Genomic DNA, 13175 nt, shown 5'->3' with positions numbered 1-13175 from the left:
CAGGGTATTTCTTCCTCAGTTAATCCTTTCTGGAAACTCATTATTGGCACATCAAAAGGTGTGCCTCACTGTTGTGTTAGGTGTTGGCCAAATACTGCATGGCTGGGTGCTGGAAAACTGAAGGGAGCAACTTGGAAACGAAAAAATGACATATATCAGAACAAATGCCAGAAAGACATGCAGAAAAGCTGGGGTCAGGTGGGTTGCCTCACTCTGATGGAAGCTACCTTCTGTGCAACTCAGGGACTCAGCAAGTTTATTATGTTCAGTGCAAGGAGTAGGGGTTTAACAGTCTCTGTGGGAAGACTGAGGGGAACAGTCTCAGGCTGCAGTCACCCACGAGGAGGGAGCTGCGCTTGCAGCTTTTGTACACACTGTCAACATTGGCCCAGGAAGCCTTTGCCATTTCCTTGAACCTGATCCAGAGAAGGCTTTGCCATTGGGGCATTAGGGTCCTTGACACTGACATGCTGGGCCCATGTCAACATTACTCATTCACGCAGGTGGCTCTCCACAGGTGTTTGTTAGTCCAGTCAATTCGACATTTGAAATGATCTACCACAGACAACAAGAGATAGTTGCGTGCACCATAGGTGATAGTCATTTGTAACAAATCCTAAAAGTCCTTTGTGTGAAGAAGACAGATTATCCAACCTACTGGGAATCTGAACTAGCCAGACAGCCCAAGGGTCACATTGTAGGTAGCGAACCAAAGCTAGGGAGCTAGTTATAATATTAGTGATACTTTTTGAAGGGGTGTGTGTGTCTGTGTGTCTGTCTGCAATGGCTATGTGTACTGCAGGAGCCAAAGCCCTTGGAGCCCCTAGAACTAGTTATATGTGGTTAGTTATACGCTGCTTGACATAGGTACCAGGAACCGAACTCAGGTCCTCTGAAAGAGCAGTAGTTCAAGTTGTCATAACTGCTGAGCCATCTCTCCTGCCCTCTGTGACACTTTTAATGTAGGTTTTACAGGTATGGACCATTGTGTGCTCTTAGTAGGTTGTCACCGGGCTTCAGCTTAACCTTCCCATTATCTTAATGCCGGTTGCTGTCAGGATCAGCACACTGATGCAAACATTTGTTTTCGTAAGATAGGTTTCACTTTAGCTCAGGCTGGCCTGGGATTTAAGATTTTCTTGCTTCAGCTTCCTGAAGACTGGGATTTCAGGCGTGTGTTACTCTGTCTGACTCTGAGAATGTTTTTCATTTGTATTTTATATCTGACGGAGGCCAAGAGATCTCAGAGCCACCCTCTCATCTGGCTCACAGGCTCCCCTTCCTTCTCTGCCTACCAACCCCCCCAGCAGTTCTTGTTTTGTTTTGTTTCTGAGACAAGGTTTCTCTGTGAAGCTTTGGCTGTCCTGGAACTCACTTTGTAGATCAGGCTGGCCTAGATTCACATAGATTCTCCTGCCTCTGCCTCCCAGCACTGGGAGGCATGCGTCGCCACCTACAGGCCTTGTTTTGATCTTTTTGTCCCACTTTATTCTTTTTAAATTGGAAATTGCTTCTAAATAAGAAGGGGGGGGGGATAAGGTTTAAAAGTAGGAAGCATATATGTTAACTAACCATTTGTTGAACATATACTGCGTGACATTAGAAATTAATGATTTCACTAGAAATTAATGATTAATGGTTGAATCAACGGCCAGGTGAACTGAATGTGGAGCAGTGACGGAAACGTGTGCAAGACAAGCCAGGGGAGCCATGGTCTCTGGGTGAGACGTTCAAAGTGTCAACAGTTCTGCTTAGGGGAAGACGTATCGGAGAGGACAGCTCATCCAAATGCACGGATAGATTAGGGAATGAAGAATCATTTCCTGATGTATAACGGGTAAAAGACATCACGTGGGCCATGTATTCCCAGAAAATATATGGCGGGGGTGGGGGTGTCGTATATAATACACACAAGGATGCATCCACTAGCAATTACGGTCATTCATTCCGTATTTATTATACCCTTGCCGGTGTTCCATGGATCAAAACACCCTGACCCCCCCATTCCCCCCCCCCAAAAAAAAGGAAAAAAAAAAGGCGGCGACACTGAGCAGGACGAAGCCGCGCCCCCTCTTTCCCAGTTTCCAGGTCACAACCATGAGAAGGTCCTCCCTCCCGCGCACGCGCCTCAGCACGTTCCGTGACCTCCGGACCAGCAGGGGGCGTGGAGAGCGCGCGGCGCACTGCGAGCGGCTGCTTCCGGGTCAAGGGTCAGACAGCCGTCTTTCCGTTGGCCATGGTGCAGCTCCGGCCGCGCTCGTCGCGTATTCCCGCGCCAGCAGAGGCGATGGTGGACGAGGACCAGGCGGCCTCGGAGGAGGAGGAGGCAGAGCACGGCTTGCTGCTCGCGCAGCCCAGCAGCGGCGCGGCCGCCGAGCCACTGGATGAGGAGGAGGACGGGGACGACGAAGCCCCGGAGGAGCTGACTTTCGCTAGCGCCCAGGCGGAAGCTAGGGAGGAGGAGCTGCGCGTGCGCGAGAGTGCTCGCAGGTCCGGGGCCCGGGAACGGGATGCCTCGCGACTCCCTAGGCTCGGCCGGTGCTGACCTGACTCCCTTTCTTCCAGGGATAAAACGCTGCTGAAGGAGAAGAGGAAGCGGCGCGAGGAACTGTTCATTGAGCAGAAGGTTGGAGGCGGGATCTGTCGCTTTGTAAACACGGCGCCTAGCTAAAGGCTCCGTTTAGGATACTGTATTGGAAAGGGTCAAGGGCCATTTATGTGTTTCTTGGAGTCTGCCCTAATTCAGAGTGGGCATGGGTGGCCCTGACATTGGGTCTTACAGGCTTCCAGAGGTAGTGAGGTTTTCTTGAGGTTTTTAAATTCTAGACTGGAGCTAATGATTACTTATTTCGCAGCCCAGAGATCTGATTCGAGTGGCCATGCCTAATGCCTTTCTATTCAGAACAGGGATACTTGAACGTTGAGCTACTTTGGGTAAAACTTCAGAGAATGTATTGGGCTTTATAAGCCCAGTCTTTCCGTTGTCGGCTTAGAGGTAGCAGGGCAGTATTCAGACTGACCCGAATGCAGAACTGTTTGAAATGAGTAACTTTCAAAGTATCTCCAGGCATACCTGTACATCACTTTAACATGTCTTCAAATGTCTTTATCCCCAAAGAAAAGAAAGCTGCTTCCAGATGCTGTTTTAGAGCAGCTAACTACAGCTTCAGAGGCTGAGTAAGTAACGGGGTTTCTACATGCATCAGGCCTTCTTACATAGTCTGTATACCTGAAGAAATTCTCCCAAACTTAAAAGCTACACAGTGGTTTTGGAGTTCCTGATGCCAGTCTATCAAATAAACTATGTCCAGCAAGATAGATGGTAAATAAGTGACTGAGATAATTTAGTGTTGCAGCAGGCACTTAACCAAAGCGTCTAAAACCCAGACTTTTCTAGAGCTTGTTCTACCTGCCTCCACCTTTGTCTGGTCCTCATTTCATTTAGCAATGTTGCTAGTGCTTAAAACCCAAAGCTGGAGTTACATTTGTCTTTAGCCTACGAAGTCAGTCCTGCTGAATTGACTTGTTTGGTTCATTGTTTGCTTTTCTAGACAGGGTCTCTGTGTAGCCCTCACTGTCCTGTTAACTCTCGATCTGTAGACCAGGCTGGCCTCAAAACTCAAGACTTGCCTGCCTCTGCCTCTTGGCGCTGGGATTAAAGGTGTGCACCACCACACCTGGCCTTAGAACATTCTAAATTTTGAAGTCTTTTTTTTTTTTTTTAAAATCAGAATAATAGTTCCAAATTGTTGGTTATTTTTCCATAATTATTCACATCTTTAATTCAAGAGGCATATAAGCATATGTTTCTGCTGTTCAGTGGAGTCTGTCTTCCCTATCCAAGTTCAAGTGTCATCCCTTCCTTCCCCATCACCTTCCATCTGTACAGCTGCTTCTGTGCTCTCTTTTCCAGGTGGTTTAGTCAGTTAGTAGTTACCTGGAACTTGCCCTTTGTCTCCAGTGTCAACTGTTGACTGAATCCAGTTTCAAATTACTATGAGACTAGCACCAACCTTTAGTTGATATTTGGAATGCTAAATTATACAGACAGTTCTGCGTTTCTCATATTTTATTAAGCATACTCTCTAGATGCCTACTAACATCGATCAGATTTAAGTTCTGAGGACACTCCATGCTAGCTCAGTGATTGGGAGTTGGTGGCAGTGCTGTGTGGCTCAGTAAAGATTAAGGGCAGAGGTCATGAAAGTCAGGATCTTAGGGTACTTGTTTCGAGTTCTCTATACTGCCTGCCATTCTCATCTTTTGTTTTCCCTCCACAGCATAAAGAAATCACCAGGAAATGTAAAAGGTATGAATTGTTCTCGGTTAAGTGTCAGGGTAAAGTGCATTTGCAGGTATTTTTGCCTATTTGTGGTCCTTAGGTCTGGCCAAAGTTGGCTTATGCCTGTTTTCCACTATTTCTTCAAAATAAAACCTGCACTCACATAAGTAGTCACTAAAGTGAGTGACTTCCATTAAGTGTTAATTTATATAAGTGGATCTTATTTTTTCAGTTAATTTGAAAAAGAAAAGTGAACAGCATGCAAAAGGAGGAAGCTCGAAGAAAGTTAAAATACAGAAAGTGCAGTCTGTCGGGTAATGAGTTTGGTTCTGTTTTTCCCAGTGGGATGCAGTTTCCGTTGTTTTGGCTTAGGAGGAGGAGTAGTAGTGTTTTAGATTGGATTACTTATAGAAAAGTATCAGTTTTGATAGTAACATTTACTTGCTTCGTTAAAATGTGTTTAGTTATAAAACAGCATATGATTTTGCTGTATTATGTATGCCTTAAAGAAAAGGATGAACCAAGAACAAAATGACTTTTCAAAGTGAAGTTATGTAGGGGTTAGAGTCATACAGTAGAGTCCCTACCTTGCATTTGTGTGGCCCTGGGTTTGACACCACCCTAACCCTATCCACCATAAGGAGAGAAAAGTTGGGTTAAGGACGTGGCTGAGTGGTACAGTGCTTACTTAAGTGTGTGGACCACCTTGGGTTGGCCCTCCCCAGTGTCATACATAGTTATGTAGGAGAACAAGCATGTAACCACTAATGTATTTTGACCTTTTGTATTGATCACCAGTCAGACTAAAAGCTACTTGGCTGTAAGGCTTAAAGATGAAGATCTGAGAGACTCAAGGCAAGAAGCAGCCAGACACTTCATCCACAACTGTTTATACGGTTCAGAATCCAAGAGGACGACTGTAAACAAGTTCCTGTCTCTGAACAATAAGAGGTTACCAGTGAAAAAGGCTGCGGCCCAGTTTCTCAATAGCACCTGGGGTAAGATGGAGCTTTCATCGGTTGGCTTTAGTAGTTTTTACAAGGAAATGTTTTTGGAAGGATTATAAGTTGAAAGATCTACTTTAATAGCATCCATGTATGTAAACTAGACATCCAAATTTCATGTTTCTTGGGTTTTGAATACTTGTTGAATGTTTTTACACCTGGAGCTTTCTGTTCTATTGTAGGTACTCAGAAACAACAAAATGCCAAGAGGTTTAAAAAACGGTGGATGGCCAAAAAGATGAAAAAGAGAACTTATAAGTGAATCAAAGTAAAGTTAAATGAAGAACCTGTGTTTTGTATGTATAGATTTTAAGGTTACTGGGTGTAGAGCGGATTCATTTATCAAAATCTAGTCATTGATAAATCATTATAAAGGAATCATAAACAATTTTGTTTGGGAAAACAGCTGGCTACATTTCTTCCTAGAATACAATTTAGTCTTGGCGGGAAAAGCAGTTTTCATCTTTGTTGTGGCCACAGGAAGGGAGGGGAAAAAAACATCTGTGAAGTCTTCAGTACAGCTGAAAAGTGATTCTGGTGTTATTGATGTGATTCCTGTTAAGGAATAAGTCGTTGTTAAAGAGCACAGGGTAAAAACAAACAAAAAGATCCCAAGAGCAAGTAAATAAAAAGAGAGAAGACTTCAACTTCAGCTAGCACCTTTGCCCAGCCATAGACACTGAAAGTGTTTTTGGTCTTTAAAGAGGAAGGTAGGGATGTGTGTTACACACATACATGGTCATCAGGAGACAATTTATATTGAGTCTTCCCTACCTATCATGTGTGTTTCAGAGGTTGAATTCAAGTCACCAGACTTTGTAGCAAGTAAGTGCCTTTACCTGCTGAGCAATCTTGCCAGCTCTGGAATAGCTTTTCAAATTTTATTTTTAACTAGTTTGGGGGTTTTGCTTAGTTGATAGTTACCTGTTAAATTCCTATTTTTGTATGTCCACGCACAGTGTCAGGTTTTAACTAATGCAGTTACCTAAAAGGTAGTCTTAGACTGTAGAACCTGGACTGACAGTAAGAACCAGTATTAACTGTCTTAAGAAATATATGAGAATCTAATACATAAATTCAACTGACACTAATATCTGTAGAAGTAAATTTTTAATGGCTGGTTAATTATATCACTACATTTTTATTGCAATATAGTACTCATTTAAGCACTTAAAAATGGAAGGTGTACAAAGATTAAATTAAGACACGGTAAATTGACTAAATATTTGGTTTTTATATAAATAAAGGTCATAACCACACTGTTGACATGTAATACTGTTATAATACAACAGTTAAACTTGTGAGTCTACAACAGAAGTCATCTGTAGTTAAACAGGAAACAAAGTTGAAAAAGACCATGTTAAAACAAAACTACTGGGACTAACAGGTTGGGATTGTAAGTAGCAACAAACATACTCACTCAGCTCCTGAGTATTTCAAGTTTTACAGTACACATTAAAAATGATTTCTTCCATCAACACTATTAAATTCAAACTGTCGGATGTTTATGCATTTTGCAAGTTACACTGATTGAATGCTTACACAGGAGCGGGGGTCGGAACAGCTCCCAATTTGTAGTTTACATCACCCACATGCTAACACAAACACAACTTGTTCCATTTCCTTCCCCCTTCTCCCCCCAACAAAGAAGGCAGGATTTTTGGTTTCTTTTAGGTAATTGTTTTAAAGGATTTCTGATGATCAATTTGAACGTCTGAAATTCAGTAATATTTAACTCTTAGACAACTAAGAGGTTAAAAGATGGAAAATATTTTCTCCTAACACTAAGTTAGAAAATCATTTGCATCATGCTGTAAACTAGGAAGCAATGTAAAGCGACAAAAACCTGTCCCCAGTACATAATTAAAAAAAATCTAAATTTCAAATCAGCAGAGCCGGTCTACTTCCATGTTGACTATTTGCCACAATGTAAGTGTGAGCTCCTGAAGTGCATAGCTAATGTAGGTAGTCTTCCACTGTGGCAAATGCACAGGATCCAATTCCTGATCGAGCCATCAGTCCTAGACATTGTGTGGCCTGTCCCATTGCTAGGGCAAGTGGAGGTTGCTTTGGCAGATTGTGGGTTTCTAAGGAAAAAGGATTAGAAAATGAAAATAGCAATTAACAACCATTTTAAAAATCATCTTTTAATCAGGGCAATACAATATGTGCTACATCTGTGCCTGAGGATCTGAACTATCTGACTAGCAAAGTAGGTTGATATTTCTAAGAAATGTTCTTGAAGAATGAAGTTATTTTCTAAATTTAATTTTTTTGATACATGGTCTCACTTTGTTTTCCCATCTGTCCTGGAATTCAGAGATCCTTGTTAAATATACACTCAACCTTTTACTTCTCTGTGAACATCGATAGAAAAGATGTAACCTACCTGACACCTGGGGTTGAGATAAGGAAAATCTACCATTCCTCTACTTAGAGGCAAGGTCAGCTGACATTAACAAGAAAAGGTAGTACCAGGTGCTCATCCAGAGTTTCCAGTGATCGATCCTACCCCACCTCCTGTAGACAAAGTCCAGTGAGGGCGATTGAGCTGCCTCTAAGGTGCTCGTGTTTTTCAGAAGCAAGTGAAAGCCTATCAGTGTACAGAGCAAAGCCATCCTCGAATCAAAGAGGTTAACCTAATTGGCTCAGATATTTTATTAAATAGAATGTTCTTGGGTATTATACATCACTACCTTCAGATGGGTGTATTTTGTAGACCAGGCTGGCCTCTGCCTCCTGAGTGCTGCGAGTAAATGTGCAGACAGTTACAGAGGATGATGGGTAACTAAGGGTAACAGGACCCTGCTTAGATGCTTGTGCTTTCTCTCTGGAGATGGTGTCCAAACGTCAGTGAAACTAATCAGCCCTCTGCTGGCAAAATTCACAGGGGCAAAACAGTGACAGTGGCTGCCAAGCTCTCTATCCGATTACCTATAGCCTCAGCCCAGAGTTTACAAAATTCTGAAGGAATGAAGCACATAGAAAAGAAAAGCATGGAGGAGACTGGTCAGAAAATACACTAATTAAAAGTGGTCTAAAGGCTAAGATTGTTGAAGTACTCATTTATGAATAAATACAAAAGGAAAATGAGGGTTTAAGAATCACAGAAGTATCTTTACTCATCCAAGTGAGCACCACGGGCTCATTATTATACTCTTTGACCAAAAGAGGCCTCTGGTTTTAATCTTTAAAGATATATATGATACACAGTACATTATGCATTACATATGGGTCTGCTCATGAGTAGCAAAAAGATGCAGTCATTCACAGAGTTGCTTTAATTTATCCTTTTTTTAATACAAATATAAGCATTTTTCACAAATTCCACCTCCACCTCACCCCAGGTGTAACTCCTGACTGGCCAGAAAGTCTCCTATGTAAACTGCTGGCTTCAAACTCTAGAGACCGGCCTGCCCCCTGCCTCATTTCTTAAGCATTTGATTTGAAGAACTCAAAAACTGCCACAAGAAAGTTAGCTACTTCAGAAACTCTTATTTTTACTAACACAGCTGATCTTATTTAGCCACTGAAAATACAACAACCAGATAAAAAAATACAAAACAAAATTTGTATTATTCTACACACAAATCCTAATTTAAGAAACTAAAACCGTACCAGGCCAAAATTCAGCACAAACTTCTAAAATGAACTGGAGTCCCATTTTATTGGGGAAGTTAAGACTCTAAAAGTCAGATGTAAAGTAACCCTTGAGCTAAATTACCTTTGAAGAAAACAGCTTAGAAATGAAGCTTTATGTGCAGATGAACCCATGACATTTCATACGAGTGTAACTACAGAATTCGCATCAAAGTATTCAGTAGGTGATTACTATTAACATCCCTGCAGTGACGCAGAGAGACTAACCAAACAGTATCCCACTTCCCATATACACTGACAAAGCCTTACCACTTATGTGATCTGCTTAATTTAAAAGCAAATGTTTGAGTTCAGGTGTTGTTGGTACTACTTACGTCTTAAACACAGGAGCTATGATATGGGGAGCTCAGGTACCCTTACTCCTTTAAACACCTTAAGTCAAAGTTGCACAAGGGTACCAGGGTGGCTCCAGCTGTGAGTCCTGAGTAATCTGTTCAAGTGCTCCCTTCTTGCCTCACCTTCCTGTGGAGCAACTATCAGAACTCATTGGAAACATGCCCAAATTTCTTTCACAGCAGCCAAACCAAGTTTTGCTCAGTCTATTAAACATAGCTACTGACATAGGAAGGTTCTGTACCTTCCTATATTGTCACCTTTCTCACCTGAGCTGAGTTCACGTGTTAACTCAGAATTTCCTACTACTTCCACAACTGAGTCCTAATGACATACACTTGGAGAAACAAAAGGCCATTCCCCAGCCATGTACACATGCTCTTCCATACAGGAGGAGCAGCTTAGGTCAAGTAGATGAAGGAATTTAAAAGAACAATGCCTGTGATTCCCAGTCCCAAAATGGCTACAGAGTGCCTCTATAGTGCGTTTTTTTCATTTAGACACAAAGACTATACAAATACCTCATTCTAAATGGGAAGACTCATTAAGTATTTATATACATGAAGACAAAACCTTTACCAAGATATATTCCAGACTACCACTTTTATTCCATCAGAATCCATGTAAAGTTTGGTATGGAGGAAATTTTTGTTACTTTAAAAAGAATGCTATGTCCCTATTTTACTGAAACAAATGTTAGAAGGATGTCCTCGCAACTGTTGAGAGGATGCCACTGAAGTCTAGTTGACTTGCATTATTTACTTACCTAATATTGCACTGTTAAGAGCTGAGCACACAGGTTCTCTCTGAATTGGGTCAAGTTGATTTCCAACTGGACTATTCCAAGGATCCGAATATGCTAGTAAACTGAATGCATCCTGTTGAAACAATGTCAGTATGTTCAAAGCAGCTCCAGGTTGAAAGGTTAAGATACAGTCTTAAAAGACTAGGTGACTATAACATTTAAACCCATGTTTCTATGTTTCAGAACACAGCAAAGTAACTGGCTTCCAGTTTTCTAGTTTGTTTCTGCCATCTGTCCACCACTTCTGCAACACAAGCAACAGGGGAATTTAAAGCAACTCTGAAGGAATGGGCTAATACTGACGAAGAAGGAAGAAAGATAAAAAATCCAAATGCTTTTATCACATGTGACCACTGATGTAAATTTGACACTAATGAATAAGGCCTGCCTTATTTTTAAACAAATGTGGGAATTGGGGAGATCTTATTGAATACTATCTCAAGTTTTAGTAGTAGAAAAATAAAGCCAAGATGGATCTTGTAGTCTCCAGTATATTATTTCCAATTATCCTAAAGCAATTTGTCTTACAACTTTAAAACAACTGGCACATAGTTTCCTCTTTACTCTCCTGTTTGACCATGGAAGGCACATGATAGTTTCAGATACTGGCTTCAAGTCCACTACTTGCTAGCTTTGTGGCCCTTTACCAAAAAACCAGTCTGTCTTAAATGCCAGTTTCATCATTTGACTGTGATTTTGAGTGATTACAAAGAGAACTTATTGTACAGAATTGTCTGAGAGCCAATGAAATTAGCAATGTCCTGTGGTGGTTTGAGTAAGAATGGGCCCTGTAGGCTATGTTTGAAAGCTTGGTACCCAGTTAATGGAACTGTTTGGAGAGAATTAGGTCTGCCTGCTGGAAGAAGTAGTTACTGGGATTGAACCTTGAGATTTCAAAGTCTACACCAAGGCTCAGTATCTCTGCTACTGTCTGTGGACCAAGATGTAGAACTCTCAGGTACTGCATCAGCACGCCTGTCTGCTTCTTACATCATGATCATGGACTAGCCCTCTAAAACTGCGAGCCTGCCCCCAATTAAACTGTAAGATTGCCTTGATCATGGTATCTCTTCATAGCAATAGAACAGTAACTAAGACAGTTCCAGTGTTTTTGTGATTTCCCAAGTCAATAGCCTGACCCAAAGTAATACTCTACACACATATATACAAAGGAATAAATACAAAACAGACAAGAGACTCCAGTGCAAAGGGTGGAACAGAGGTTATAAACTTATAAACTGGGAACCCCAGCACCCTGAACATGGTGACTGTTACAATTTCTGAAGAACATCTAGATTTAGTTGCTCAAGCATACATCCCTTATCCAAAATTACTGCATGTCTTTGCTAAGGCGGGTTTGGGGGCAGGGAAATGCTTCTGAGTCGGCTGTATTCAGGCTTATACCTTCCACACAGCCCATGATACAATCTGGGCTACAAATTGTTCATCTGAGGCTACAAAAATGGAACACACGTGACTCTAAATACACACATGACTTATCCATTGGCCTGTATTACTATTTCATTCAGATTAGACTGCCCAATCACAATGAAAGTTCTAGAAGCATAGAAGTTTCTAAACATACCATTTAAAGTTACCAGTAACTACTAGGTCTTGGGTATAAGAAACCTTCTATGTACCTGTGTGGCAACAGTAACTGCTCTTTTTGATACTGACCATGCTTTTGTGCCCAACAGACCAAGTAGTTCTCTTCTTTATCCCACACTCAACCTCCAGCTTACTGTTCAAGGAACAGTTCATTATTCCTTAGCTAACTTATTAGTCATTATTTCCAAGACTCTCATCAATACTAATTTACCCTGCAAACCACAGCCATCTGAGGAGATGTGGCATCCCCACTGTGTAGCTACATTTTAACAGTTGCCAAGAATATGTACATGGACTCAAATTTATATACCACCAAAAGAGCAGAAATCTCAACCTCCTTTAGTATTTAACAATAAAAATTCGCAGATATGATAGCTGTAATAAATCATTGTTGGCCAATATTCTACAACATTTCAGGCACTCAAAGATCAATCACCTCAATTGCTTTCACCCGAGGTTGGTATGCTGGTCCTACAGATGTTACCCGAGGCATCTTAGTTTGAGATGAGAGGTGAAGATCACACAGTACCATAAGATAGAGGTTCCCGCTGAATTACCAGTCTACACATTTTAATAAGAGCTAAAATTTTACTCGTATTTTGGTGAGCACAGCTGCTAGACAGGGTACAAACTGCAAGACCAGAACCTGATCAGTGCTCTTAGCATATCTCTACTGACCTAATGGAAACATATAAACTAAGGCTAAGAGAAAGGGAAAAAAAAAATGCATGGCTAAGGAGGAGCTAGGTCCTAACATACTCCAAACCACATGATGGAAACATGCTTTCCACAGAGAGGCAATGGGACTGTAGAAAAAGCCTGACAGGGAATAGACTTGATGAGAAGACCCACAGAGCAACACCACAAAATATGGTTTAGTGGATCTCAACCCTCCCGATGCTGTGACCCTTAAATACAGTTCCTCTTGTTGTGACGACAAATTATTTCATTGCTACTTTGTAACTGTAATTTTGCTCCTGTTATGAATTGTAATGTAAATATCTTATATGTAGGATATCTGATAGACGACCCCCAAAGGGGTTGTGACCCACAGATTGAGAACTGTTAACTTAGAAGCAGAGTAAAGTTCTAAGCAAGAAAGCCAGCATCAAACTCCCAAGCATGAATACCTAGAAGAGTTCTAGAAGGTTAAGGAACACAAATGAAATCCGCAGAGCAAAATGAATGTTTTTACCCTGCTGAGAATGCAAATAACCACTTTTAAAACTATAGTAAGTGCTACACACTAAGACTGGACTAAGGCTCTAGTGCTACTCCTGTAATCCATTCCCACTGCTGGTGACCTGGTACAAAGGTTACAGAATGCAGTCTAGCAACATGCAGCATGAGCCACATAGAGCCACTCAGAGGCTTTTTCAGTAATTCCTAACATTTATTTCAATGGAAAAATCTTCAAAGAAACCAAGATGCATGCATGCATATATATATATATATATATATGTATATGTATATGTATATGTAT

The 13175-nt window shown here is 41.3% G+C and overlaps 2 protein-coding genes across 3 annotated transcripts in view; one reads left to right on the top strand and one right to left on the bottom strand.

Annotated features, from left to right (window-relative positions):
• The first annotated feature begins 2225 nt into the window (after window positions 1–2225).
• Nol7 (nucleolar protein 7) lies at window positions 2226–10566 on the top strand. Of its 2 annotated transcripts, none has more exons than XM_028763307.1 (8): window positions 2226–2490; window positions 2566–2626; window positions 3119–3177; window positions 4281–4309; window positions 4515–4596; window positions 5081–5280; window positions 5469–5554; window positions 10268–10566. In XM_028763307.1, exons 1-7 carry the CDS (start codon window positions 2237–2239, stop codon window positions 5546–5548), a joined length of 765 nt encoding a protein of 254 aa, XP_028619140.1. In that variant the 5' UTR covers window positions 2226–2236; the 3' UTR covers window positions 5549–5554; window positions 10268–10566. The 2 variants fall into 2 exon arrangements, with proteins under 2 accessions (XP_028619140.1, XP_028619139.1); XM_028763306.1 differs by having other exon boundaries at window positions 5469–5582.
• Ranbp9 (RAN binding protein 9) overlaps window positions 6380–13175 on the bottom strand; it is a 77901-nt gene continuing 71105 nt past the window's right edge. The window contains exons 13-14 of the mRNA XM_028763304.1: window positions 10046–10157; window positions 6380–7373 (exon numbers count right to left, since the gene is read on the bottom strand). Coding sequence (XP_028619137.1) covers window positions 7243–7373; window positions 10046–10157 — 243 coding nt within the window. The 3' untranslated portion in view covers window positions 6380–7242. The remainder of the gene's footprint in view (window positions 7374–10045; window positions 10158–13175) is intronic.

This window comes from Grammomys surdaster, unplaced genomic scaffold (genome assembly GCF_004785775.1).
Source record: "Grammomys surdaster isolate TR1022 unplaced genomic scaffold, NIH_TR_1.0 137, whole genome shotgun sequence".
Taxonomy (NCBI): Eukaryota; Metazoa; Chordata; class Mammalia; order Rodentia; family Muridae; genus Grammomys; species Grammomys surdaster.
The sequence above is the reverse complement of the archived record's forward strand: the minus strand, read 5'-3'. Positions and strand labels throughout refer to the sequence as shown.

What these genes read in the sequence shown, in the direction of transcription:
- Nol7 (XM_028763307.1), top strand. Translation starts at nt 2,237, where the DNA reads ATGGTGCAGCTCCGGCCGCGCTCGTCGCGTATTCCCGCGCCAGCAGAG. An exon ending in GTGCGCGAGAGTGCTCGCAG is followed by an intron (nt 2,491 to 2,565) that starts GTCCGGGGCCCG and finishes CCTTTCTTCCAG; the next exon opens with GGATAAAACGCTGCTGAAGG. An exon ending in GTTTCTCAATAGCACCTGGG is followed by an intron (nt 5,281 to 5,468) that starts GTAAGATGGAGC and finishes GTTCTATTGTAG; the next exon opens with GTACTCAGAAACAACAAAAT.